General features: G+C 39.8%; 1 protein-coding gene across 2 annotated transcripts in view; it reads right to left on the bottom strand.

The window, feature by feature from the left end:
* Nucleotides 1-2,437: 2,437 nt before the first annotated feature.
* LOC129764222 (potassium voltage-gated channel subfamily H member 8) overlaps nucleotides 2,438-24,449 on the bottom strand; it is a 61,957-nt gene continuing 39,945 nt past the window's right edge. For both annotated transcript variants that reach the window (XM_055763083.1, XM_055763082.1), the window contains exons 10-18: nucleotides 17,654-17,833; nucleotides 17,265-17,383; nucleotides 17,053-17,133; nucleotides 16,901-16,996; nucleotides 16,605-16,758; nucleotides 16,424-16,539; nucleotides 16,049-16,362; nucleotides 3,501-3,696; nucleotides 2,438-3,443 (exon numbers count right to left, since the gene is read on the bottom strand). In XM_055763083.1, coding sequence (XP_055619058.1) covers nucleotides 2,559-3,443; nucleotides 3,501-3,696; nucleotides 16,049-16,362; nucleotides 16,424-16,539; nucleotides 16,605-16,758; nucleotides 16,901-16,996; nucleotides 17,053-17,133; nucleotides 17,265-17,383; nucleotides 17,654-17,833 — 2,141 coding nt within the window. In that variant the 3' untranslated portion in view covers nucleotides 2,438-2,558. The remainder of the gene's footprint in view (nucleotides 3,444-3,500; nucleotides 3,697-16,048; nucleotides 16,363-16,423; nucleotides 16,540-16,604; nucleotides 16,759-16,900; nucleotides 16,997-17,052; nucleotides 17,134-17,264; nucleotides 17,384-17,653; nucleotides 17,834-24,449) is intronic.

Below are 24,449 nucleotides of genomic sequence, written 5' to 3'. Positions count from 1 at the left end.
CGCAAAATGTGCCCTTTTTTCGGCATTTTCCATCACTTTGCCCAATGTTTCGGCCGATATGGCAGCAATTTCTTGTCGGATATTGTCTTTCAGCGCAGCCAGGGTCCTTGGTTTACCAGTGTATACCTTGGATTTTAAATATCCCCATAAAAAAAAAGTCAGGAGGCGTCAAATCAGGTGATCTCGGTGGCCAGTCATAATCGCCGTTTTTCGATATTAATCTTCCGGGGAACATTTCGCGCAATAATTTGGTCGTGGCAGCCGCTGTATGGCATGTAGCACCGTCCTGTTGGAACCAGTAATTGTCCAATTTATTTTCACGAACAAATGGCGTCGAATTATGCGTCGGAGAGTGGTTCGAGCGATGCCTAACTCTTGCGAACGATGGCGACCTGATGTCGATGGAGTCTCTGCAACACTGGCTCGAACGGCATCAATATTCTCGTCGAAACGTCTTGGTCGTTGTCTGGACAGATGACTGGTATTACCAACACTACCAGACGATATAAATTTGGCATATAATCGACGTATAGTGTTGTCTCCAGGCGATGTTTTAACTTTATTTTTCCACGCACGTTTAGTTAACACAATTGAGAAGTTATTTTGAATGTACAGCTGAACAATTTCAGCGTGTTGTTTAGGTGTGTATTGTTCCATGGTTAATATTGTACTGAAATAACGCTTCCAACGCGGTATGACATTTGTTAATCTGACATCTCTGTCAAAAGTTATGGGGTTGCCAGATGCTTCCACTTTAAATGGCCCACCCTGTATTTTAGATACTACATGGGCTGGAAAGTCCCGGGATTTTTCAGCAGAGGGCGCCACTGAAAAATTTACTAGATTCAATTCTAGAGGTTCATCTGTCACTAGCTCATGTGTGAAGTTTCATGACATTTCGTTTATTTGTTCTCAAACTACAGTTATTGAGGTGTCACTACATGAGCATTCGTATAGAAAATGGAAAGAGAGGAGTATCGATCTAAATCTAAATACTCCTTACTTTGTATTTAGATCAAACATTGTTTTTGACGGGAAAACTCCTGAACAATCAATGCAGTGGTTGACGAAATGTTATTCCACTTCTGCCCCTTCGAGAACAACAGTTTATCGGTGGTTTAGTGGACTTAAAATGGGCCGTACAAGCACCGCAGATGTACCTCGCTCTAAAAGGCCAAAAGAGGCTACGAATTCAGAAATCGTAAAGCAAGTACATCGATTCGTTTTGAACGATCGGAAAGTGAAGTTACGCGTGTTAACTGAGACATTTCGTAGAATGAGAATGAGAAAGAATCAAAAGAATGAGTGGAATACATTTTTGCGCGACATGTTGGACATGAAAAAGCTATCCGCGCGATGGGTGTCGCGTTTGCTGACCGTCGACCAAAAATAGCGGCGCGTTGAAGTTTCAACAGCTGGTTTGGCGTTCTTGAAGCGTAATCGAGTGGACTTCTTTCGATGTTTTGTGACAATGGATGAAACGTGGATCCATTACCACACTCCTCAGTCAAATAGACAGAGTAACTCACAAGCCACGAAAGCCGGCCAAAGTGGCCAAAAGACCAACGGTCGGCCGAAAAGATTTGAGCCTTAGTTTTTTTGGGATGCGCATGGCATAATCTTCATCGATTACCTGCAGAAGGGAAAAACAATTACCGAAGAGTATTATGCAGCGATAATGAACAAACTGAACGACGAAATAAGGAAAAATGGCCCCATATGGCGAAGAAAAAACTTCTGTACCATCATGACAACGCATCGTTGCATAAGTCCTTAAAAGCGATGGCCAATTACGATTCCAATTGGTTGCTCACCCACCATATTCTACAGACTTGGCCCCCGGCAACTACCATATGTTCCCAAAACTCAAGCGATGGCTCCAGAGAAAGAGATTCACATCGAATTAGGAAGTCATCGTAGAAACCGAGGCATATTTCAAAGACTTAGACGTTTCGTACTACAGAAAGGGAATCGAAATGTTGGAAACTCGCTATACCAAGTGTATTGGCCTCGGAGGAAACTATGTTGAGAAATAAATACAGCTATGCCCATAAAACGATTGTTTTCTTTAAAAATCCCGGGACTTTTCAGTCAAAGAAGTATACTGAAAAAGAAATCTACAAAAAGTTTTTCTAAGATCGAAAAAATCGATTTTCTCGTCCAATTTTCTCGATCCCAAAAATCGGAAATCGCAACGAAAAAAATCGATCTTCTAAAAATTGATCCGAGATCGCCCAATCCTAGTCTAAATGTGCTGTAAAAATGCTTCTATTTTGCAAAAACATTTTTTGAAATGGGGAGAATAACGTGGATTGGAAAAGGTAGTAGAATAGAAAAGACAGTAGAATCAAAAATATGAAGAAAAAAATCTTTGATATGATCATGTGATATAATACAAACACATTTCTGTTCTTTTGTAAAATGCACAAATTGACGCACTTTATTGTTTAATAGAAGTATTCCTAAATAGTCATCTACTGTAGAACAACTTATTCTTAAAACATCAACCATTTGGCTTAGCTGTAAAACTCTTTGCAAGAGACATATGTGATATTTTCTCAGCTTCCGCCCAGCGAACGTGAGGATGGAATATTTTTTAAACCTTTGTCGATGTTATCAACGTCACCTGCTGAGAAACGATTTTTGACAGGCACTCGCTCCTGCCTCCGCAGAATGTGATTACCGGTTGATTGCTTCAAGATGTTTGCATCCTCGTCCATCAGTATAGAACAGCTAGAATCATCCAGAATGTTCGTTTCGTCGACATCATCAACCAACAGCGATACCGCTTCTTGTTGTAGCGATGGGAACGAGGATATGTTGTTGTTCATGTTGGGATTTGCGATAGTGTAAAAATCACTGGTGTTATGACTAATTGGTGGATATTCCTTTCGGTGGTTTTCCGTATAACTTAAGCCATTAGTGTTTAATATACTGTAATGATTGTCTCCTTCTAATATTGTTGATTGAATTTCACCGGAACTAGCCGCTTCCGATATTGTATTCAACGAATACAGTTTCATGCCACACTCATTGTTAAACACGGTATCAACACCAAGAATTTTCAGAACTAGATGCGGGTGTGCCATGACTACCTTTTCTAGCGTTTCGAAATCAATCACATTGTCAGTCTGTGTCGAACATGATAACTCCTCAGAATACTTTTGGGACAGCATTGACTTTCGTCGATACATATACTCTGAGAACGGCTCGGTTCCATTTGGGCTAGGCATTGTCTCCTCAATTGCACTCATTTCACGACACCACATTTCGGGAGGATGTGAACTGCTTCGAGCCATGGTAACATCGCTCTCTCGTACTACACCAACAGTGCCATTCTGTAGATTAGGTATTGATCTGGCCGGAGCGAAATGCCCCAAATCGAACTGGGAGTTGATTGTGGAGTAGGTCATTTCCTGCAGGGCTTGAATTGCATTTCGAACCTTCCGAATGGAAATAGCATTAGTCACAAACACATAGAAATAAGCAATCACACTCACCTCCATACTCAGCGCAGCTACATCATTGTGTAACGAAGTCACTTGAGTGTCCAATCGCTTATTATCGTAATTTTTCAGTTCAAGATTCAGTCCTTCTAGAGAGTTATTACTTTCAGACACTGGGTTTGCAGCTGCTGCCTGCACCGAACGTTGACGTTCAACGCGTTCTCTCAACGCTACAAGTGCTTTATTGCGGCTGAAAATAATGAGAATTTCGTTATCTTTGTAGGGATCCAAACTCATTCAGACAGTCAGTAAGTCAGTATCTACTACATGGACTAAAAAGTTCCCTATAGGCGAGTTTCATGCCAACTCGTCTTAGCAGCACCATCTCAGATAGCCATGAAACGTTGGGGGTGTGAAGATATTAATCATTTAAGCAACTTTACATACTTGAAATCTGTAGAAAAGAATTACACTTTTTTTAAAAAAAGGCCAAAGTTTAGACGAGGATTACGTCTTTCATTTCTGTACCGAGGTGTAAGTTCAAAGCTCCGTTCCGAGTGCAAGGCTTTGAACGTTGATACCTCTACACCGTCTGAACGGAGTTGTATGATAATCATTTCATTCGAAAGACAAAATGTCCAAGAGTTATATGCTTGTTAATTATTGACCGGAAAACTTGTTTTAATAGCTTAAAAATTTCGATGAAAACAGGCTATTGAAAGCACACAAATTTGTATATAATGGCGCTGCTTTGAAATCCATGTGACTGTACAATGTTCTCGCTCACTCGTTTAAGCACTATGCTCTTCTCTCCCAACCTCATCTCTTTTCTGCCGTCGGACTGAACTGAAATAAAAGCGCCTGGGGGAATCGTCATAGCAGATACATGCAAGTTGTGAGTACTTTTTTACTCTCTTGCATTTATGGCGAACGGAATATAAACACGGATGCATAATCAAGGCGTCTCGGTTCTATTCAGGACAACCGACAAGTTCAAAAGAGTTGAATTTAATGTGTATCCCTGTATAAACATTTCAATCGCGATAATTTAAACACTAAAATGTAAGGGTAATTTAAAAAATACGTTTTTTTACAAAATATATATTTTTGTTAAGGCTCATATGGCGTTAGCCTCAAAGGGCCGGGAGTTCAATATACAGTGGAACCCCGATTATCCGCGAGCGGATGATCCGCGGTGCGGATTATACGCGATAGCGAGTTCCATATTAAATATATAGGCCTTCCCAGAATTTGTCGGTGAGTGATATTCTCATGTACTTTTGTTTCAGTCATGGCTTTCACATTATCTGACCATGACCTTGTAGATGGATAGATTTTTGTATTAATAAAACATAGTTTTAATGCTGAAAAATGTGTTTTTCGTGTTTGGAACTCATTTTTAGTCCTTTATTGCGTTATCCGCGATTTTTGTTATTCGCGCTGAGCTAGCCCGACTATTTCGCGGATAATCGGGGTTCTACTGTATTGACAATATTTCTTATTAACTATATTAGTAATTTGTAACCGATTACTCGCGGTTGGCTCGAGGTAAGTATTACAATTTATTGTCATAATCGGGATGTTATAATCTCCAATGCTCTCTGTACGTGTACCCGACACGGGATTCTTCCTATTGGGATGCAGTTGACAATTAATCAGCAACGCTCCCCTAGTCTGTACCCCATATCTAGCGTGGTGCGTCTTTCTCGACTCGAGGAATCCGGTGTAGAGTGGTCACTAACCGGCACAATCATCAGCTCGTGTAGAGTTGTCAGTTGTCAGTTGCGCCAGAACAGTGAGGAAAATAGACCAATATCTTTTGTATCATTCAAACTGAATGTACACGAGTCATTGGAGAGCTTGGTCAACTCTAAAAACTTCTGGTCGTATGGTGTTTCGATATCTCACTTTTTAGATCGACCACCTGCGCGAGCCCGCCGCTACCACTCCCCAATTACAACCTCAACCCAACGAACCTCAAAGGCATTCGTATGTGTCGTTTACTTTCCACCGAATCTGACCAATGATCTCGAAACTATCAACCCTCACATGACCTCAATCACCTGGATCACATCTCGCATGAAGCTGACTGATAACATTATCATACTTGGTGATTTTAACCTGCCAGGCATTGCTTGGTCTAAAGGAACACGAGCTGATTTATTTCCTGATTTGTCACGTTCCACAATTAGCGCGACAGCAACGAAATTACTTGATGAGTATTCTACTGCAGGGTTATGTCAAATGAATGATATTTCCAACGATAATAATCATATTCTTGATCTGTGCTTCGTAAGCAATGAACCATTATCCAAAATGATTGTTGCTAGAACTCCCGCCGCACTTGTAAAAACGTGTCACCATCATCCTCCACTTCTTGTGTCGTTCATCCAATCCAGTATAACTAAATTCACAAATACTGCAGAATCAATATACTATAGTTTTCATTACGCCGACTTCACATAGATGAACCGTTTCCTTGACGCTTTGAATTGGGACGAACTTTTGATTCAACAGGATGTTGATGCAACTGCTGCAACTCTTTCTCATGTACTTTTATATGCTATAGACCAATTTGTTCCGAAGAAACAAAAGAAAGCTCCTGTCCACCCATCATGGTCCAATTCCAGCCTACGACGCCTGAAGACTAATAAGAAAGCTGTGTTGAGATAATTCTCGAGATACCGTAATGATTCGTGGAAATCTCGCTATGTTATCGCATGCAAAAATTACAGGATCTTGAATAGAAGACTTTTTGGTGAACACCAAAGTCGAGCTCAACGTAAGCTGAAGCTTAATCCAAAATGCTTTTGGAAACCATTAGTTCGCAGAGGAACGAGTCGGGGTTGCCATCTGTTATAACTCTTGAACAGGATGAAGCATCTACGATCCCTAGCATTAGTGATTTATTCCGTCGGCAATTTAGTCGTGTTTTTGTCGATAATGCAATTAGCGATATTCTCATTTAAAAGGCAGTTGAAAACACGCCAGTTCTACCTGAAATTGGTTCCCATCCAACGATCGATGCAATGACTGTTCACAACGCTTGCTCAAAATTGAAAGCATCATCAAATTCTGGGCCTGATGAAGTTCCATCCATAATCTTGAAACGCTGCTCTGCTAGCCTTTCTCTGCCATTATCAACCTTATTCAACAGCTCTATTCAATCCTGAAATTTCCCCAAAGCATGGATCATTTGTCTTCCCTGTATAAAAAAGGCTGTAAAAGAAATGTCAAAAATTATCGCGGAATTGCTTGTTTATGTGCTATGTCCAAGCTGTTTGAGTTAATTGTGCTCAACTTCATGCACTACACCTGTAAAAACCACACAGCTGAAGAGCAACATGGATTCGTAGCAAAACGTTCCACATCTACGAATTTGCTGCTTTATTCATCCTTCATTTCAAAAGCGCTGGAATTCAGATACCAAGTCGACGCTATCTACACGGACTTCTCGGCTGCTTTTCACAGGATTAATCATCAAAATGCAATTGCTAAACTGCATCGCATCGGCTTCAATGGACCACTACTACTTTGGCTGAAATCGTATCTGACTGGTCGAAGGATGAGCGTGAAGATAGGTGATTTTATATCATCCCCTTTCGACGTCACATCAGGTGTCCCACAAGGAAGTCATCTTGGACCCTTGATATTCGTGTTGTATCTGAACGATGTTAATTCAATACTTGAATGTATGAAGCTCTCATATGCCGACGACTTCAAACTCTTCGTTTGTGTAAAAAATCATAGTGATACAACATTTCTTCAACGACAATTAGGAATATTTAACCGTCAGTTTGAACACATAGACTTCCATTTATCCAGATATACGATAAAAAATCGTCTTAAGCAACGTCAATCCCAATTAAATTAAATTAAATTAGAGTAGACTGTATCATTAGCGTTCTATGTCAACCTGTTGATGTATTAAATAAATAAATGAGCGGTACAATCCTCAGCTCTTGTTGAATGATCAGTGGACTACACAACCTTCGGCCCGTGTATATGTAAAGAGTGTGTTTATGTATTGCCGCGACTAAGTAAAGTCTATCGATCGGATAGAAGGGATATGAAACAGGGATACAGGGAAGGAAATATCATTATACGTTGTCATCGGCGTTTCTGAGGAACAGATATAGATGAAGCAAAAGATCAGGATCACGGCTTCCTAAGATATCCCGGACGGGGATATCCGATTGTCTGTCTTGTGCTCTCGGTGCTCTAGAGAGCTGAGAGCGAGCAGCATGGAACCGGATACACGACCAGACAAAAATTGTTTGCTGCGAGCCCAATGCGATAAAGCTGTGCGTTAAGATTGTAGTGATTGGTCATAAGCCGAGATATCACGCGAATGAAATCATGTCCTACTTTCAATCCCTTGAACCATGCACTCGTCGAAACCTTAGGGTAAACTGACCAGACGTTACGCGTTACGCGGGACAGTCCCGCATTTCAACAAAATGTCCCGCGTAAGATTCCGTCCCGCATTTGACAAAAGAAACGAAAATGTCCCGCGATATCAATATATTTCAATATCACAATTTGATCATGTTGATTTTCTTAAATGGATGAACCTCAAAAAAAATTATTTGGCAGACTGTTCAAGAGCGCTTCTAATGCATCCAAAGATTAATACGTTGTGCTGGTTTCAACGCACCGACATTGGGCTTTTTGTTCAGAGAGTGTCAACTGGAAGCGACAGCAACAAAATTGAAAAATTATTTTTATAAATGTCCCCTGTTGATCAGCAGGGACCAACGTTAGTCAGACGAAAAGTTCATCTTTGGTCCCCTAGCTCGGTCAGGGGACCGGGGACGTTTTAAATAGGCCAGAAGAACTAGTGTATACTTGACAGGAAGATGCAGAGTTGTTTGTTGAAGTATCGTAAATTTTCGTGGCTTTGGTGGTCGTCTGTCTCTCTATTTTGGCCATTCACCCAAAAGTTTTCTATCTGGCGCAGCTGGGGAGTGTTGGGAAGGTTGGTGGTCTTCGTGACAATGTTTATCTCCAGCCGTTCCATCCTCCAGTGATATTTTGGCGTAATGGGCTGATCCCAGGTTCGGTATAAAGACCACATCACCTTCCCAATTCCGGCAAGCGCTTCGTACTATATATCTCCCCGTTCACCATATGACTCGAAAGAAGAGCGCCTTGGACATTCCCTTCACGTCTGTCAGAGAAGGAACTTCTTCGAGAACTTGACGTGAATGATATATTCGACGTCATGGCCTACCTGGGGAACGTAAAGTACACGGTCCCCTGTCATTCGTTGCATTCTGGCATCAAGTATGTCTCGTCTTTCATTATGAGTACGAAAAGAAGTTTTTCACTTCTTTCGCCGGAAAGAAGTTTTTCACCAGCACCTCAAGCTACTCCTTGTGGGTGATTGTCTGCTGCTCAGATATGGCAGGTCTCGTCTGACGCTTCCGCATAAAAATGTCCATTTTGGCCAGATTCTTCTCCACCGTTTGGCCGGTTGCTTCGATCTCCCGGCTTAAGGAGCGGCAAAGAGATGATATTGTAAATACCAGATCGACTATATCTGGCGGACAAAAAGTGCCTCAGGATGTCCAACTCTTTCGCTGTGGGGTGGAGCTTGCAGTATGGAAAAATCATCAAGTTGCTTGACAGTGCTACTGCAGCAAATCAACAGCCTTGAATCATTTTTGTTGTAGACTTATTTTTTTTATCCAAAATATATATTTTTATTAAGGCTCATATGGCGTCAGCCTAACGGGGCCGGGAGTTCAATATTTCGACAATGTTTGCTTACAACTATGTTAGTAATATGTAAACGATTACTCGCGGTTTTGTGATTCCGAATTCTAAATGAATCAAGCTTTAATCAACACGAAGGGAAACATCATGAGAAAGGCTGGCTTCGTTTTCTGATTGAATTTATTCATTAACTTTACTGAAACAGCAACACAATAATGTATCATAGACTACATTTGTGAGTACTTTATTATGCTTCGATATCACGTACAATTCGATACATGTACAATTTTGAAAGTGAAATGTACGTTATATCGAAGTTTACTTGTATACATAACGTTTTGTTTTTTGTATCCCGCGTTAGACCTCTGACCATCTGGTCACTTTACCTTAGGGATAATCGTGTGTAACCAACGACCGAACTCATCTCCTCCACATGCGCTGCCAACTTACGAGTTTGTGCTGACGAGGAATGTGAAAAAAATCGTTATGAGTAATTTGTCTTTCAAAAAGTGTACCTTCTGAAGCGCCCACCTTAGCTAGCGAGACCGCTTTCATCTGGCAAACCTTCGCGGTAGTCGGGCTTCTCGTCGCTAATGTGTTCGTAGAATGCTTTTTCGTTATTTCTGAACATCCGATTTTGTTGTTGGCGCTGTGCAGTAAGTAACGTTTCAGCCGTTTTATTAGGACGCTTAATTGGTGTTCCAGTGTGCGAGTTTTTCCGTCAGTTGGTCAGCTCCCAGCTGGCGAAGTTCAGTAGGCCGCACGATCACAGCAACTTGGCGACATAATTTCGCCGATCTGCTGCCTCCACGGCGCACATTCGCCGTAAAACAACTTGAAATAATTTTCACCCTCGGCGGCACAAAGCAGCATCAGCAGAGAATTTCCAGCCGCTAAACACACAACACTTAACCGCAAGAAAACAACACGAGATTGGAAAACAGGATCGAGCACGTTCGTTGCTTGTTTGTCGCTCACAACACAACGGAGGAAGGAAGTTACGTTGGTCGCCCTGTTGACCAGATTGTATTCCACTGCTGCTGCTTTACTGGGACACTTCTTCAAGAAAAGGCTGTTTTATTTTTCACTGTTTTCGCTAAACTTATATTTTGATGTTGCTAATCTAAAGGTCACATACAGAATGAATAAAAACTTAAAAGCTACACTTTCTTCTCGCTATGTTGGTATGTCAATGCATCGTAGAGCGCAGGCCGATTGCAAGTCGATTGCATCCTCGTTTTTTGACGTAGGACTACGTCTTTCATTTCTATACTGGGGTGTAAGTTCAAACTTTCGAAATCGGAAGCGTTACCCCGGAGAACGAGATTTTGAGTGTTAATAGCTCCTAAACAACTGAAAGAAATAGTATGATAAACGCTTCATTCGAAAGATAAAATGTCTACGCGTTATATGCTTGTTACTTTTTGATCCAAAAATTTGTTTCAATAGCTCTAAAATTGCTTTCAAAACAGGCTATTGAAATCACACCAATCGGTATATAAGCAAGTGCCGCTCGGATACGATCGCTGGAATGGATGGATGTTTCCCTAACACAGACTTGAAAACCATGGAACCAGGGGAAATCGGCATTTCAAAATAGATGCAAGCAGTGGTTACTTTTGTACTCGCTTGCGTTTCTGGAAATCGGAATGTTTCCCTAACACAGACTTCAAAACCATGGAGCCAGGGGAAATTGGCATAGAAAATTAGATGCAAGCAGCGGGTACTTATGTCCTCATTTGCGTTTCTGAAAATTGGATTGTTTCCCTAACACAGACTTCTAAATCGTGAAGCTTGGGTAAATCGGCATTGCGAAATAGATGTGAGCGGCGGGTACTTTTGTACTCGTTTGCGTTTCTACAAATTGGAATGTTTCCTTAACACAGACTTCAAAAGCATGAAACATGGGAAAATCGCATTGGAAAATAGATGAGAGCTGCGGGTACTTTTGTACTCGCATGCGAAAATTTCTGCAAATCGGAAAATTTCCCTAACACAGATTTCCAAACCATGGAGCCAGGGGAAATTGTCATAGCAAATTAGATGCAGGCAGCGGGTACTATTGTACTCGGATTGAGTATGGATTTGATATGTTATGATACGGTGTAGTGGATATGATCGAGGTGGATATTATATTACATATCGAAGAAATCACAATTATAAAAGCGGCGTTATAAAATTATTTGTTTACGAATGCTGCAATCGATCGTCGTTATTGAGAAGTTCGAATTGTTGGGAAGGGGGTCTTATTTTCGCTGTGTAATTCCAAGGAGGAATCCATTCCTTCTCAGGCGTTAATAATCCTCCTCCGGATCAACGATGATTCCAATTGTCGGGGCTTGGGGAGTTTGTACTATTTGCTCTGGGTATTTCCGAGGAGGAATCGATTCCCCCTTTGAACGTTAATAATTCTTTTCCGGCTAAACGAAGTGGTATGATAATCACTTTATTCGAAAGATGAAACGTCTAAGATTTATATGCTTGTTACTTATTGATTGCTAAGTCAACATTAGTCCTACGTCCACCTTGCGGTTATATCAAAGATATAACCCACTTCTAGTTTTTTACTCGGAGCTCCCCCTCTTCTTCGCTCATTCTCACTTTGGGCGTTCGTCGCGATCATACGGTATCCTAAACTTTTGGCGGTCGCCACAGCAGCACAGTAAACTATCAGTTGCAGCTCCTCCATGTTCTCAGCATCAATCAAGTGCAGCGGAAGAATGTGCTCGTTTATGAGCATTACTGCACTTGTCAGCCCGCGGGAATGCTGCAACTTCGGGATCCTGGAGCGCGACAAAGGGTCTGTGTCGCGAAACTATGAGATTGCCTCGTCATAATGGAAGACCAGATCGCATAGTAGTTGTTGTTCTGGCTGTGGGTCTTCCAGCTTAGGGGTTGTTATACTGTGGCCTCCACTGGTACTGATTCGTGTGCCCCTCTCGCGAATAAATTACTCAGCCGTACTGAACTTCGTCTCGACACATCGCTTGCTTTGTTGTTCCTGGAGCTTATTTCGATTTGCGTTTGGGAGAGCATGTTGTTGCGTACTATCACTCTACGCCTCGTGTTCATCGCGTTCTGATCAGGGCTCCCGACGAACTCTGGATACGCTTCCTCGAACATTGTTAGTATTCGAGGGTGACCGCTCATGTCCGTCTCCAAAGCCGTGCAGATGTAATAGACGCGAATCAGGAATTCGTTCATTTCGTGTGTTCACATGATCCGTCGCCTAGTGGTACCCACAAGTGCGGACGACTGTCGTCTGGCAGCTTGGTCAGCTCCTTCTTGTCCTTCGTCCTGAGTTCCTAACATTTGACTTTAACCATTTTGATTGCTGTTGTAATCCGCTCGCTTCCACTTTTTTAGACAACTCGATTAGAAAAGAGTTGCGAGATGGTTTGAAGTTTGTGACGTCACGTCCCGCCGTCGAAAAGCCACACTGACGATATTTTTACTGTATAGCAAAGAGGATGTTTGGGTTTGAATTTGATTATTCCTTACTTCGTAATAAGTCGTAATACGTAGGGTACCTCGTTAATTATTGAACACTTTCCTAATGTTGAACTGCCCGAGAAATTCTAGCTAGAAGTCAATTTTAGTTGTTGTTTTCCAAACACTATCTACGAAAACATCTGCATTTGAAAGTTACACATGTTATGTTGCCGAATTGATAACATTTACATAATCCTAAAATTTGAAAAATGCGATTAAAAATAATGTGTAATCAATGATCATTTGGCACCTCAATTTTTAAAATAAAATTGAGAAAATGCATCCTCAAAATAAGCTTTACAACAAAAACAGCTGCGTATATTCAAACACTCCTATAACCTGTTCAAGCTTATGATATAACGTTTTTGTTCAAAAATGTGCAAACGTAAATAAAACTGCAGTTTAAATTCAATTATTTTGGCTTACTAGTGTGCACATAGGCAATGAAAAAATATATAGACGATAATAATCCGATGTGGCTTAAACGCTCACTTTTGTAAACAATTTGATATGTGTGACCATACTCATTTTTACTCTTTTATAATTTAGAGCATGCCACTATACTCATTTTTTCTCTTCTTGCATATTACTGGAAAAATCTTACAAATTGAAAAACCTCTGATAAAATAATAAAACAAAATGAAAATTCAGCGCAACAGAATTGTGAATCAAATATCGGTGAATTATTATTACACCTTAAACTCCATTAAATAGAAGGTGCCAAGTTTCTCTTAAAAAAATTGATAGCAACTGCCAATAAATCATATCCTCAATAAGTGGATGCATGATCTCGTTTTTCATTGTGTCATCATAGCGAATCAAAATGAATTAAATTTGAAACATCAAGGAAAAAAACTGAAAACACTCTTAAAAGCACAATTTAGAAGACGAGATTTAAAGCAATTCGAAAATATTGCGACTAAATCAGTAGATTAAAACACATGAATACGATCGTTATGAAGATACATTTTTTTTGTTACGAAATGAGTTCGACAGAAGATTTGAAGATATTTCAAAAATAATATAATTCATGTCATTTCCATTCAACGATGGAAAGAAATGTCAATGAAATTGGCATTGATTGAAAATGATATCTTCAATTTTAATGGCGATACATTTTTAAAATCAAGAGATCAGAAGTGGAACGAGAATGAATCGCTAAGACTTTGAGTTTGATGCAATTTTAGACCATTTTGCTTCAGCTAAAGCACGCAAGGTCAAGATTTGGCTAGAAAATAAGCATAGCTTATGATATTTCTAGGCTTCTAAATACGAAAAAACTGCTCAAAGTTTTTTTTTCTGTATTATAGTGATTTTCAGCACTTTTGGCTGGTTCTCACTATTTGGCAGTCTATTTGGCAGTCTATTTGGCAGTCTGTTTGCAAGCAAATTTGAGCGCATTTGAACAAAAATATGAAAAGCTTGCCGAAAATGTGCAACCTAATGTTTCCAGCGCTTTAAATGTGTTTCAAATAAAATAGTTCCCCATAAAAATAAAAACATAAAAAATAAAAGAGCCTATTGTTATTATAACTCACTAGTTTTTGAGAAGAAATCATTGTTCTCGCTACCTAAAACAACATTTTACAATCAAACTACTACTTATTAACGATGACTTAAAAAAACATATTGCATATATAGCATCAGATTTTTCATTTATAACGAGAGACTGACTAACATCTATGAGAATGGATCAATTGGATCAGGATCATGGATCAGATGTTGAAACAGAGGAACTTGTATCAGAAGTGGAAGTGTTTAAGACGCATAATGAAGGCATCTTGAACATTATTCTCAGATATTCTCTCGATGCATTTTATGCAATAAACAATAAACAATGCGATCGTGCGAACGCAGTTTCAGCAAGCTCAAATTGATTGAAAATTTTCTGCGTTCTAAAATAAGCCAATGCTGACTCAATGGCTTGGCAATTCATTCGAACGAGAATGAATCGCTAAGACTTTGAGTTTGATGCAATTTTAGACCATTTTGCTTCAGCTAAAGCACGCAAGGTCAAGATTTGGCTAGAAAATAAGCATAGCTTATGATATTTCTAGGCTTCTAAATACGAAAAAACTGCTCAAAGTTTTTTTTCTGTATTATAGTGATTTTCAGCACTTTTGGCTGGTTCGTTACTTTTGCTTCCATTTTTGGAAGAATATCGGGAGTGAGAATTGAACTCGTGATCTTGAGCGTGAGAGATATGGATGTTACCACTACGCCAGATCGCCTCCACTGCTCAAAGTGAACACTAGTATAAGTAAGTAGTATTGCTCATATTTGTACTAAATATCACAATCTCAAAACTAGAGAAAAAATCGAAAAAAGTGTCGACCCCTGGGAAACCGATATCGACCCCAAGGTGTCGATATTGACGACTTTGAGAAACCCTAATTTATATGTTCCAACAGCAAATACAGCGTACATAAATATCAACCGCATGTTTCTAGTGCACCCGTGGCCGAGTGGTTAGCGTCTCACATTATCATGCCGGGTGTTCGGGTTCTGGCCGGGGGATTTTTCGTCAAGGAAATTTCCTTCGATTTGCACTGTGATCACGCGTATTCTAGAGTTTGCCCCTCAGAATACATTCAAGGCGTGTTATTTGGCTTAAGAAATCTCAACTAATTATTAATAAATGACGCTAGTTAATGCATATGTTGAGACGGCAGAAGTTCCACAGGGAACGTTCAACGCCACTCAAGAAGATGTTTCTGGATTGTGGATTCACAATAAACAAAATAAATATATTAACATATTGAGAACCGCTCACGAGTTTTTTCGTGTTTCGCGTCTCATCTGTTGCAGACCGCTCACGAGTTTTCTTGAGTTTCGCGTTCCGTTTGTTACGGATGGATCACGAAATAACCGTGTTTTCTACACTTGATGGTTAAATTCTTGGTCTGCCAAGAATCTAACAAGGCCTACCGATGGCTCGCCTTCGACTCATCCACACCGAAGGAAACGATCTCATCCATGGAATCCGAACAAATGAAGCGTACAAGTTTGTCCCAAAATATGCGGTCCCAAGCGTATGTCTTACAGATTTCTGCGGTCCTTAATATGTTGAAAGGGCGAATATTTTCCATCGATTTCCATCGATATTGGAGTCTATGCATTAATATGAAACAGAAATATCAAGTGACCACATTAAAGCAAAAACAAATGGAGGTGCATTGTTACCCATCATCAATGTTTCAAAATAAACCATCCCACAATCACGGAATATGTTCCGTTATGAGCATAACTGATGAAGTTTCTTAATAGTTCTTCATATTTTAAACATGATGTAATTTCGGTCACAATGGCTCCCCACATTTTAATCTTTTCAACAATTTCAAACAATTTTTTCTCAACCATCGAACAAAAACATTCGTGAAATTCTTGCTTACCTGTGTACCAACTTTCCATGTCGGGGACTAGCAGCGGCGTTGTGTGCGGGAGATTTCGACAGCGAAGTGTTCAGAGGGGATGTAGTGCTGGATTCAATATCGGATTGATTTTCATCATCCTCGCTAATGGACGGTAACGCGAGACAGGGTCCGTTGTTTTCTGTTTCTTCCTCCGCTTCGTATCCCTCGCGTAGGTTATACGTGAGGTCATGCTGAATGTCGTTTGCAAACTCTTGCTGATATTCGGGATAGAGACGCAACACATCTACCAGGCCGTTCATATGTATGCTTTTTAAATCACAATAAGTGAGAGCCTGGACCGATACAAAACGTTTTAGATGATATTTTATGGCATATATCTGGAAATTCTCTTACTTTCACATCTCCACTACTTTTTACAATAACATCCTGTGAGCCCTGATTACCGGAATTGCTCTGACTTCCATGTAGTAAGTGTAAACTTATATCACAACCAACTAAATCACCTTTTCCTAATCAATTGAAAATTATTAAATATTAGTTTCGACCCATTTCATTGATTACTTTCCGACCTTACCTAAAATAGCAACAACCATATTGTTCTGCATGACCTCCATGGATCCGTTGCAAATGTAGAATATATAGCTCAGTGCATCGCCTTTGTGGATTAAATACTCGCCTGGAGCACAAAAATTCGCTTTGATATGTAGAGATAAAAGTTTTAAACAACCCTGTGGCATAGAACGAAAGTTAAAATGATTTAATAAAGGATATTACAGTGAAATGTTCAACCACCGACTCTGAAAGAATTATCAGAACAAATTCAAACATTGCATGGCGAAAACTTCAAGAGTTATTGTGAATGTTTCATACCTGTGACGCCGATTCGAAAATCGGCAACTGCAAGATCTCTCGATGCAAGTGCATCGATATATCTCCCCTTAACTCTTCTGGAAATTCTTTTAGAATCTACAACGATTAAAAATTCAACAATAATTAATATACAATGTGGCTCTCCAACATACCTCATATATGTCAATGCCATGATTTAACGACCACATTGTTTGGAAATAATCTTGCATTCGCTGTTTCAGTTCTTTTGGCATCTATATGGAATCAAGACGCACAATAAATGTCGCAAAAGGAGGAAAAAATGTGGCTTTAGAAACTTATCTTCTAACATATTTGTACACAATTTGAACTGAATTCTTTTGATTTAGAGATCAATCATACTCACTTGGTGCAATACAATGAAATCTTTTAAATCGCGCCATTTACTCTGGTAGAGGGACCGACGTGAATACATCCTTTGGATAATAGCCGTAACGTTTCCGAACACCACTGCATGCATCAGTGCTAAAAAAAAAAGATGTATTCAATCTAACGGAGAATGCATTGGGGTTTCAGAATCTAAAAAATCGGTTTCCGAATCTAAGAAGTTACCCAATAGTTGGCTTCTTTATAAGATGTAACATGTTTACCCAAATCTAAGCCATCGACCGAATTAAGTTTTGTCATAGTAGATCTTTCGGTGCCAATCCAACCGAACATTCAGCGTGTACCTTAGTACCCAGTGCCAATTGTAAAAATCTTTACAATTAACTAATTATTCATAAATCAACTTACCTCCAATCAACATCATGATTACACTGAATATTTTCTCGCTTATTGTAGTAGGTGACACATTGCCGAAACCAACAGAAGTCAGACTGGTGAAGGTGAAGTATAACGCAGTTATATACGCTTCACTGTGAGATACATTCGTCACAGGGATCTTCAAACGCTCAGCTAATGTGTGGATCCATCCTAGCGAAGGGCGAAAAACATAATGTATAAAAATCAACAACAGAAACCTATATATTGTGATAAATATTAGCAAAAAAATGGTTTATGAAGTCCAAAATTTAATATAATAAGTACGCACAGGCATCATTTGTTAAGCAACAATCCCACACTTCATTCCTGGACATTGAATTCATTGTGTCCCTGTCATTGATATTGATATTAAATGGCAAATTGTTGCTCAGTTGGTCAGCTTTATCAGATAAATGCAGTGAAAAAATATAGGGAGCTATGTACAAGACACGACGGCATTGTTGGCGTAGGATTACGAAGTTGTTTAATTATTCAATTCGCTTGTCTATCATTTCGGATATTATTTTGGAATACATCGAAATTTTATAAATTACTCTTCAGTAGAACGTGTTGGCCGCCCTGAAAAGGACCGATGGTTTGGGTGGTTTTGTAGAAGCAGTTTCAGATGGCTGCTTGATGATTCATTTTTTCCCTCGTGAGAACACTAAACAAGCATGCAATATGTCGCAATTAGTATTTTAATTTTTGTGGTAATTGGAATGCAGCTACGCCTCAGAAGGGCAAACAGCGCGAAAGTAGCAGCCTTCTGATGTCCGATTCCGTTGTTTATTCCGACTAAAAATTGGTTGGAAAAGGATTTAAAAACCATTTGAATGCAAGGACGGATTTTAAGCGTTTCATACCATCCCAGCAGACTTGGCACTGAATCAATATTTTATACTAGTTGCTAAAATCGAAAAAAAATTCTCACTATGATTAGAAAAACGAACCGCTGGACCATTTTTGATAGGGATTGTTATCGGATAATAAGTTTGCGGAGGTTTTCACCATCATGAAAATGATCTGCTGTCTCGCAACGTCAACGTTGAGAGAGGCTTTTCCATTAACCGCTAATGTCTTTATGAAAACAGCTCCGAAATCTCGTCGAAAGCATGCCAAAACATCTGTAAGTGAAGTTAAACTACTAAATATTTGTTTTGATTTGTTTTTGATTATTTTTTGTTGAAAACATGAAGCGGGTCATACTGAACTATTTATTAGGCGTCGTGCACAAATTACGTAACGCTAGTTCCCTATGAACATTGATTTATTTTTGGAGTGGATGTTTTCTTTACACTTTTCTTTACTTTTACACTTTACACTTCGTCATAGCTTTGGTCTATATTAATTTTCTCAGTCGTCATTTATCTCAAGCTAAAAACCACAAAATTTAATTACATGGAAGACACCGACTTTCCGCAGTTGACCCGGTCACAGGTGGTTATGTTTTGCTGCATCAGCACCATTGTTTCATATTTCTTAACCACAACAATCTACCCTTGACAACACATAAAAACAATAACAATATGTGTGAGAGATGCAAAAATACAGAAGCACTCTCCGCACCATTCCAGGTGCGATATCTTTCATTCACAACACCATTGACACTCCGAAGGAATTTTTCTCCAGAGCATTGCAACGAACAAAACCATAGCCTGTCATATTATACTATTGTCTGTTCACTAGCTGAAGCGGGAGTGTGTATTTGATTATGAAGATGTTTTGAATTATAGAGACTTTAAACTTTCTCAGTTCATTCGCCTCTAGGTATGCATTTGAAATCACGAATATCTTTTTTATACCAAATATGTTGAAAACGGACGCAGCTAAAATTTCAATATTGCCTCTTTCTACATAGTCTGTTCAATTACTGCAATATTTGTTCAATGAATTTGCATCTCTAGCGAAAGATTTACTCGCGCCTAATTTGAAGTTGTATACAAATATATCTCGCAGATGCATTAACTACTCGCTATTGACAGCTATTGATAGGTAAGCATAGAAATGAACAACACAAATGTATTCCGTTAATTTAAAACATTTACGGAATGTGTAGCATATCACAAAATCTCAAATAAACTATCTGCGGTTGTATTGATATGCAAACTATTATAATTCATTCGCAGCAAAAATTGTTATTAACGTTAACATAATTCCATAAAAACGTGACCTGTATTCTGATTTGGTACCCTTACTGAAATACGTTAACAATATTAATTCGGGTATTATAATACACGCTTTAAGAAACCGAGTTTCACAAACCCACGAAATCGTGGATGTTGGAAGTGGGAACGGACGTGATTTACATAGACTGGAATATTCATCTCAACCTTTATGATTTCCGCATTTAACAGAGCCTCAATGTGCCTCAAGCCAATGTGCTGAAATGTGCTCAATGTACAAGCTCAACCTTCAAACTGAGGATTTAGCCCGTATTGCTAGGGATACCATCTGGTTGTAGTTGAAAATCAGGACACCTGTCACAGTTACGATTATGACCAAACCATTGTGATTCTTTGAGATATAAATAAATAAAAACACGTGAAATTTATTTATTTAGCATATTTCTTGGGCGATCTATGCGGTGAAAATATTCCGGACATGATGGCTTCTGCCCTTTTACGAGCACAGGAGATTTTTGGCGGTCCTTCTGCAACCCAAATTTTTTGAGCGGCTGGATTTTTGCACCACATCGTTCAGCACGGATTATGAAGTGGGTGCCAATCGCTATTCTAACAATGTTTCGGTGTTTCGGTATTGTTAAGAGTTGCTCATTGAAGCTTTTTTTCTTAATTGGACATAAAACCTTCTCATCTGTCAACATCAGCAGATTATTACAATCCGAATGATGCACACAGAACAAATATACAATACACCCTTACATTTAACAGCAATATAACTTATTATAACTTAGATACACTAATCTAATCTAACGAAGCACTGCACGAATGTTTTTCTTGATAACAGAACGAGACAAATGAAAGTCTAAAACACTATAACAATCAACACACGACACATGCTACTTATTGGTTCATTGTGGCCGTAATTTGTGCGGAATGTAGTAACCGTGCGAACGAAGAGTTCGACGACGAATATTCAAATCAAACTTGTTCAACAAAGCAGCGTCGGCATTCAGACTCATCAGGTTAGTTTAGCACCATTCGGAGAAAATATCAAGTTCTCGTTGAAGAAAAAGTGCGTCATCTGGACATGTTATTACACACGATAGTTTGAAGTCGTCGGTGTATGAGAGCTTCAAACATTTAAGTATAAGGTTCACATCATTCAGATACAGCAAAAACGAGAAACGAGGGTCCGATGTGGCTACCCTGTGGAACACCTGATGTGACTGAGAATGGTTCCGATATAGTATCACCAATTTTTACAGACATTGAACGACCAACCAGATAAGAATTGAGCCAGCCGAGTAGCGTACTAGAACAACCGAGACGTTCGAGTTTTACTATCAAGATTTCATGATTGAGTTTATCGAAGGCTGCTGAAAAATCCGTATAGATAGCATCGACCTGCTTCCGATCTTCAATGGTTTTAATGATGAAGGATGTGTAGATAAGCAGATTGGTGCAGGTCAATCTTTTTGGCATAAATCCATGTGAATCACAGATGTAGCGTTGGCCTCATAATCCTTAAGTTCTTTTGCGAAAAAGAGTACTTCTGGCGCAAAAACATTCACTGTGAAACAAAATCTCTAAATGAAAATAGTTGAAAGATCTCGTGGAAGATCCAACTGCTACTAATTATATGCTCCCAAAACATTGTTCTTCAATAAAAATGATTCTACTCAAAATCATAAAGCTAATCTCTATCGCATTGGGCTCGCAGCAAACAATCTTTGTGATTGTGGCGATGGCTACCACGACATCGAGCATGTTGTCTGGTCGTGTATCCGGTTCCATGCTGCTCGCTCTCAGCTCTCTAGAGCACTGAGAGCAAAAGGCAGACAATCGGATATCCCCGTCCGGGATATCTTAGGTAGCCGGGATCCTGATCTTCTGCTTCATCTATACCTGTTCCTCAGAAACGCCGATGTCAACGTTTAATGATGTTTCCTTCGTTGTGTTCCCGTTTCATATCCCTCCTATCCGATCGATAAACTTTTACTTAGTCGCGGCAATACATACACACACTCTTTACAGATGCACGGGCCAAAGGTTGTGCAGTCCACTGATCATTCAACAAGAGCCAAAGGTTGTACCGCTCATGACAACTCTACACGAACTGATGATTGCGCCGGCTAGTGACCATTCTATCCTGGATTCCTCGAGTCGAGAAAGACGCACCACGCTAGATATGGGGTACAGACTAGGGAGCGTTGCTGATTAATGGTCAGCTGCATCCCAATAGGAAGTAGCCCGTGTCAGGCACACGTATAGAGCATCGAAGACTGCAACATACCAATTATGAGAACACTTGTAATACTAACCTCGAGCCAACCGCGAGTAATCGGTTACATATTACTAACATTACAAATTGTCAAAATATTGGACTCCCGGCCCCGTCAGGCTAACGCCACATGTGCCTTAATAAAAAATATATTTTGGAAGAAAATCATAAAGCCTTTCCACGTTAAATTTCGGTTAATTTTTTTTCCATGATGATGTCAGTAAAACAAAAATCTACGTAATACAACAAAACCGTTTGTTTATTTCAGTAAAATAGCCTCACATCTAAAACAAGGAAAGCTTACTTCGATGTTAATTACGTTGTCTGTAAAATTCACGAACTTTCTTGGGAACATCTGCCATTAGGTTCCGTACAGTATCCTCAGATATGCTGGCGGTGGCGCTTTTCCATCTCTTCTTGAAATCATTAATGCCATTCGCTTTCTTCTTAGTTTCTAATAGTTTTCGCTTAATCAGAGCCCAGTACTTTTCCACTGGGCGAAGTTCTGGACTGTTCGGTGGATTTGCTGTTTTTGGTACATATTTAACCATTGCATTATACAATTCCAGGATGTATTTTGCATAGTGACAAGAGGCCAAATCTGGCCAAAACAATGCTGGAGAACCGTGGCTTCTTATGAATGGTAGCAACCGCTTCTGGATACATTCCTTCTCGTAGACATCTTTGTTGATGGTGCCGGTAGAGACGAAAGATTTGGCCACAACTGCATATGACCTGCCAAACCAAGTACTTTTTGGGGAATTTAGACTGCTTCTTGTTCCGGAAACACTCGGCTACGGCATTCCTTCGCATTGCAGTATAAAAAGCGAGACCCGGAAGCTGTTTGAAGTCTTCGAGAACATAAGTTTCATCGTCCATTATGGTGCATGAACATTTTTGCAAAAACTGGGTGTAGAGTACCTTAGCGCGGTTTTTTGCAGTGAAATTTTGCTTATCATCACGATTGGGCACCTTTTTCACTTTGTACGCCTCTGCTTCACTTTTTGTACATATGATTTTGTTTTTCCAATCTTTCGAGCCACATTTCTAACTAAAAGATTGGGATGTTTCTCAATAATGGCAACCATCTTTCGGTCCATCTATCGGGAGCATACTTTTCTATTTGTTCCGCTTCCAACCTTCCGATCCACAGTTAAGCACTGGTCAAACGATTTGCATACACTAAACACGGTACTCTTCGGCAGTTTTAGCTTTTTGGCAAGATCGCGTACCGACAGTGTTGGATTTTGCTGCCGTTTGCGCAAAATGCGTTTGCGTACTTCCACTTGATTCGACGCCATTTTACCAAACTGAAGAAGAATGTAAACATGTTGGATATCGAAATAAAGAGGAGGGTTCCAGCTGTCATGTAAGTGAAATATTTCATTGATTAGTGAAATATTTCATAAACTACACTGAAATAAAAGTGTCCGAAATTTAACGCGGACAGGCTGTAATACGCTGAAAATAATTCTGGTCCTGCAACAAAATTGAATTTCTCATGAAAATCAGGACAAAGGCTAGATTATGGAAAAAAAAATCAGGAGGCCCCAAATATATCTCAAAATCAGGACATGTCCTGCTAAATGAGTACAAACGGTAACCCTAGTCAAGATGCCTCCTTCCTTGTTCCTGCACACTTCGGCCTACTGCACAAAGGCTTTGTGAGAGGCGTTTAGTTTCTTGAAGAACTTCCGCGATTCTCGAGAACGATGAAGCAGCTCCACCTCCTCACACTCTTTCTCTTCCAGGTGGCACTTTTTTCCCGAAAGAGATGTGTTTGCTGCCTTCGCTCCAGTCTGTATCGTTCCACGTTTTTTCGAGTCACCCGTTACAGCATGGCTGTACGTGCTGCATCCTTCTCATTCAGAAGCGTCCGGCACTCGTCGTCAAACCATTCGTTCCGTCAACCTCGTTGTTCATACCCGATGACGATCACTGCTGTGCTGCTAATTGCTGCCTTCAAGGTGTTCCAGCATTCATCGAGGGGAGTTCGTCTGCCCCCGGCAACTCAGATTCAAGATGGTGCGAGTATGTTGCAGCAACGTTCGGCTCCGGTAGTCGTCGTAGGTGGTACCGTGATAAGCTTATGTGTATTATATTATTGACGACTGACAGCATAGAACGCAGTTTGACCATCACCAGGTAGTGGACGTTATTAATTATGCGTTATGTTTATGCCTGCAGGTACGCTTAGTCCAATCATTTACCAATTACAATTATTCAATTGTTTATCTCAGGAAAAATAACTTTTTATCAACTGTGATAGATGCGTAGAAATATTTCGTATCAATTGATGCATCTTTCCGAACTATTTTAATTTTTTTCCTGTATGCTCTGTGTTTAGGTTTTCATTTTACAATTCTGTGTCTGTATTGTATAC

The sequence above is a fragment of the Toxorhynchites rutilus genome, chromosome 2, assembly GCF_029784135.1.
Source record: "Toxorhynchites rutilus septentrionalis strain SRP chromosome 2, ASM2978413v1, whole genome shotgun sequence".
Classification (NCBI taxonomy): Eukaryota; Metazoa; Arthropoda; class Insecta; order Diptera; family Culicidae; genus Toxorhynchites; species Toxorhynchites rutilus.
Note: the sequence above shows the minus strand (reverse complement) of the source record. Positions and strands in the feature narration are given on the sequence as shown.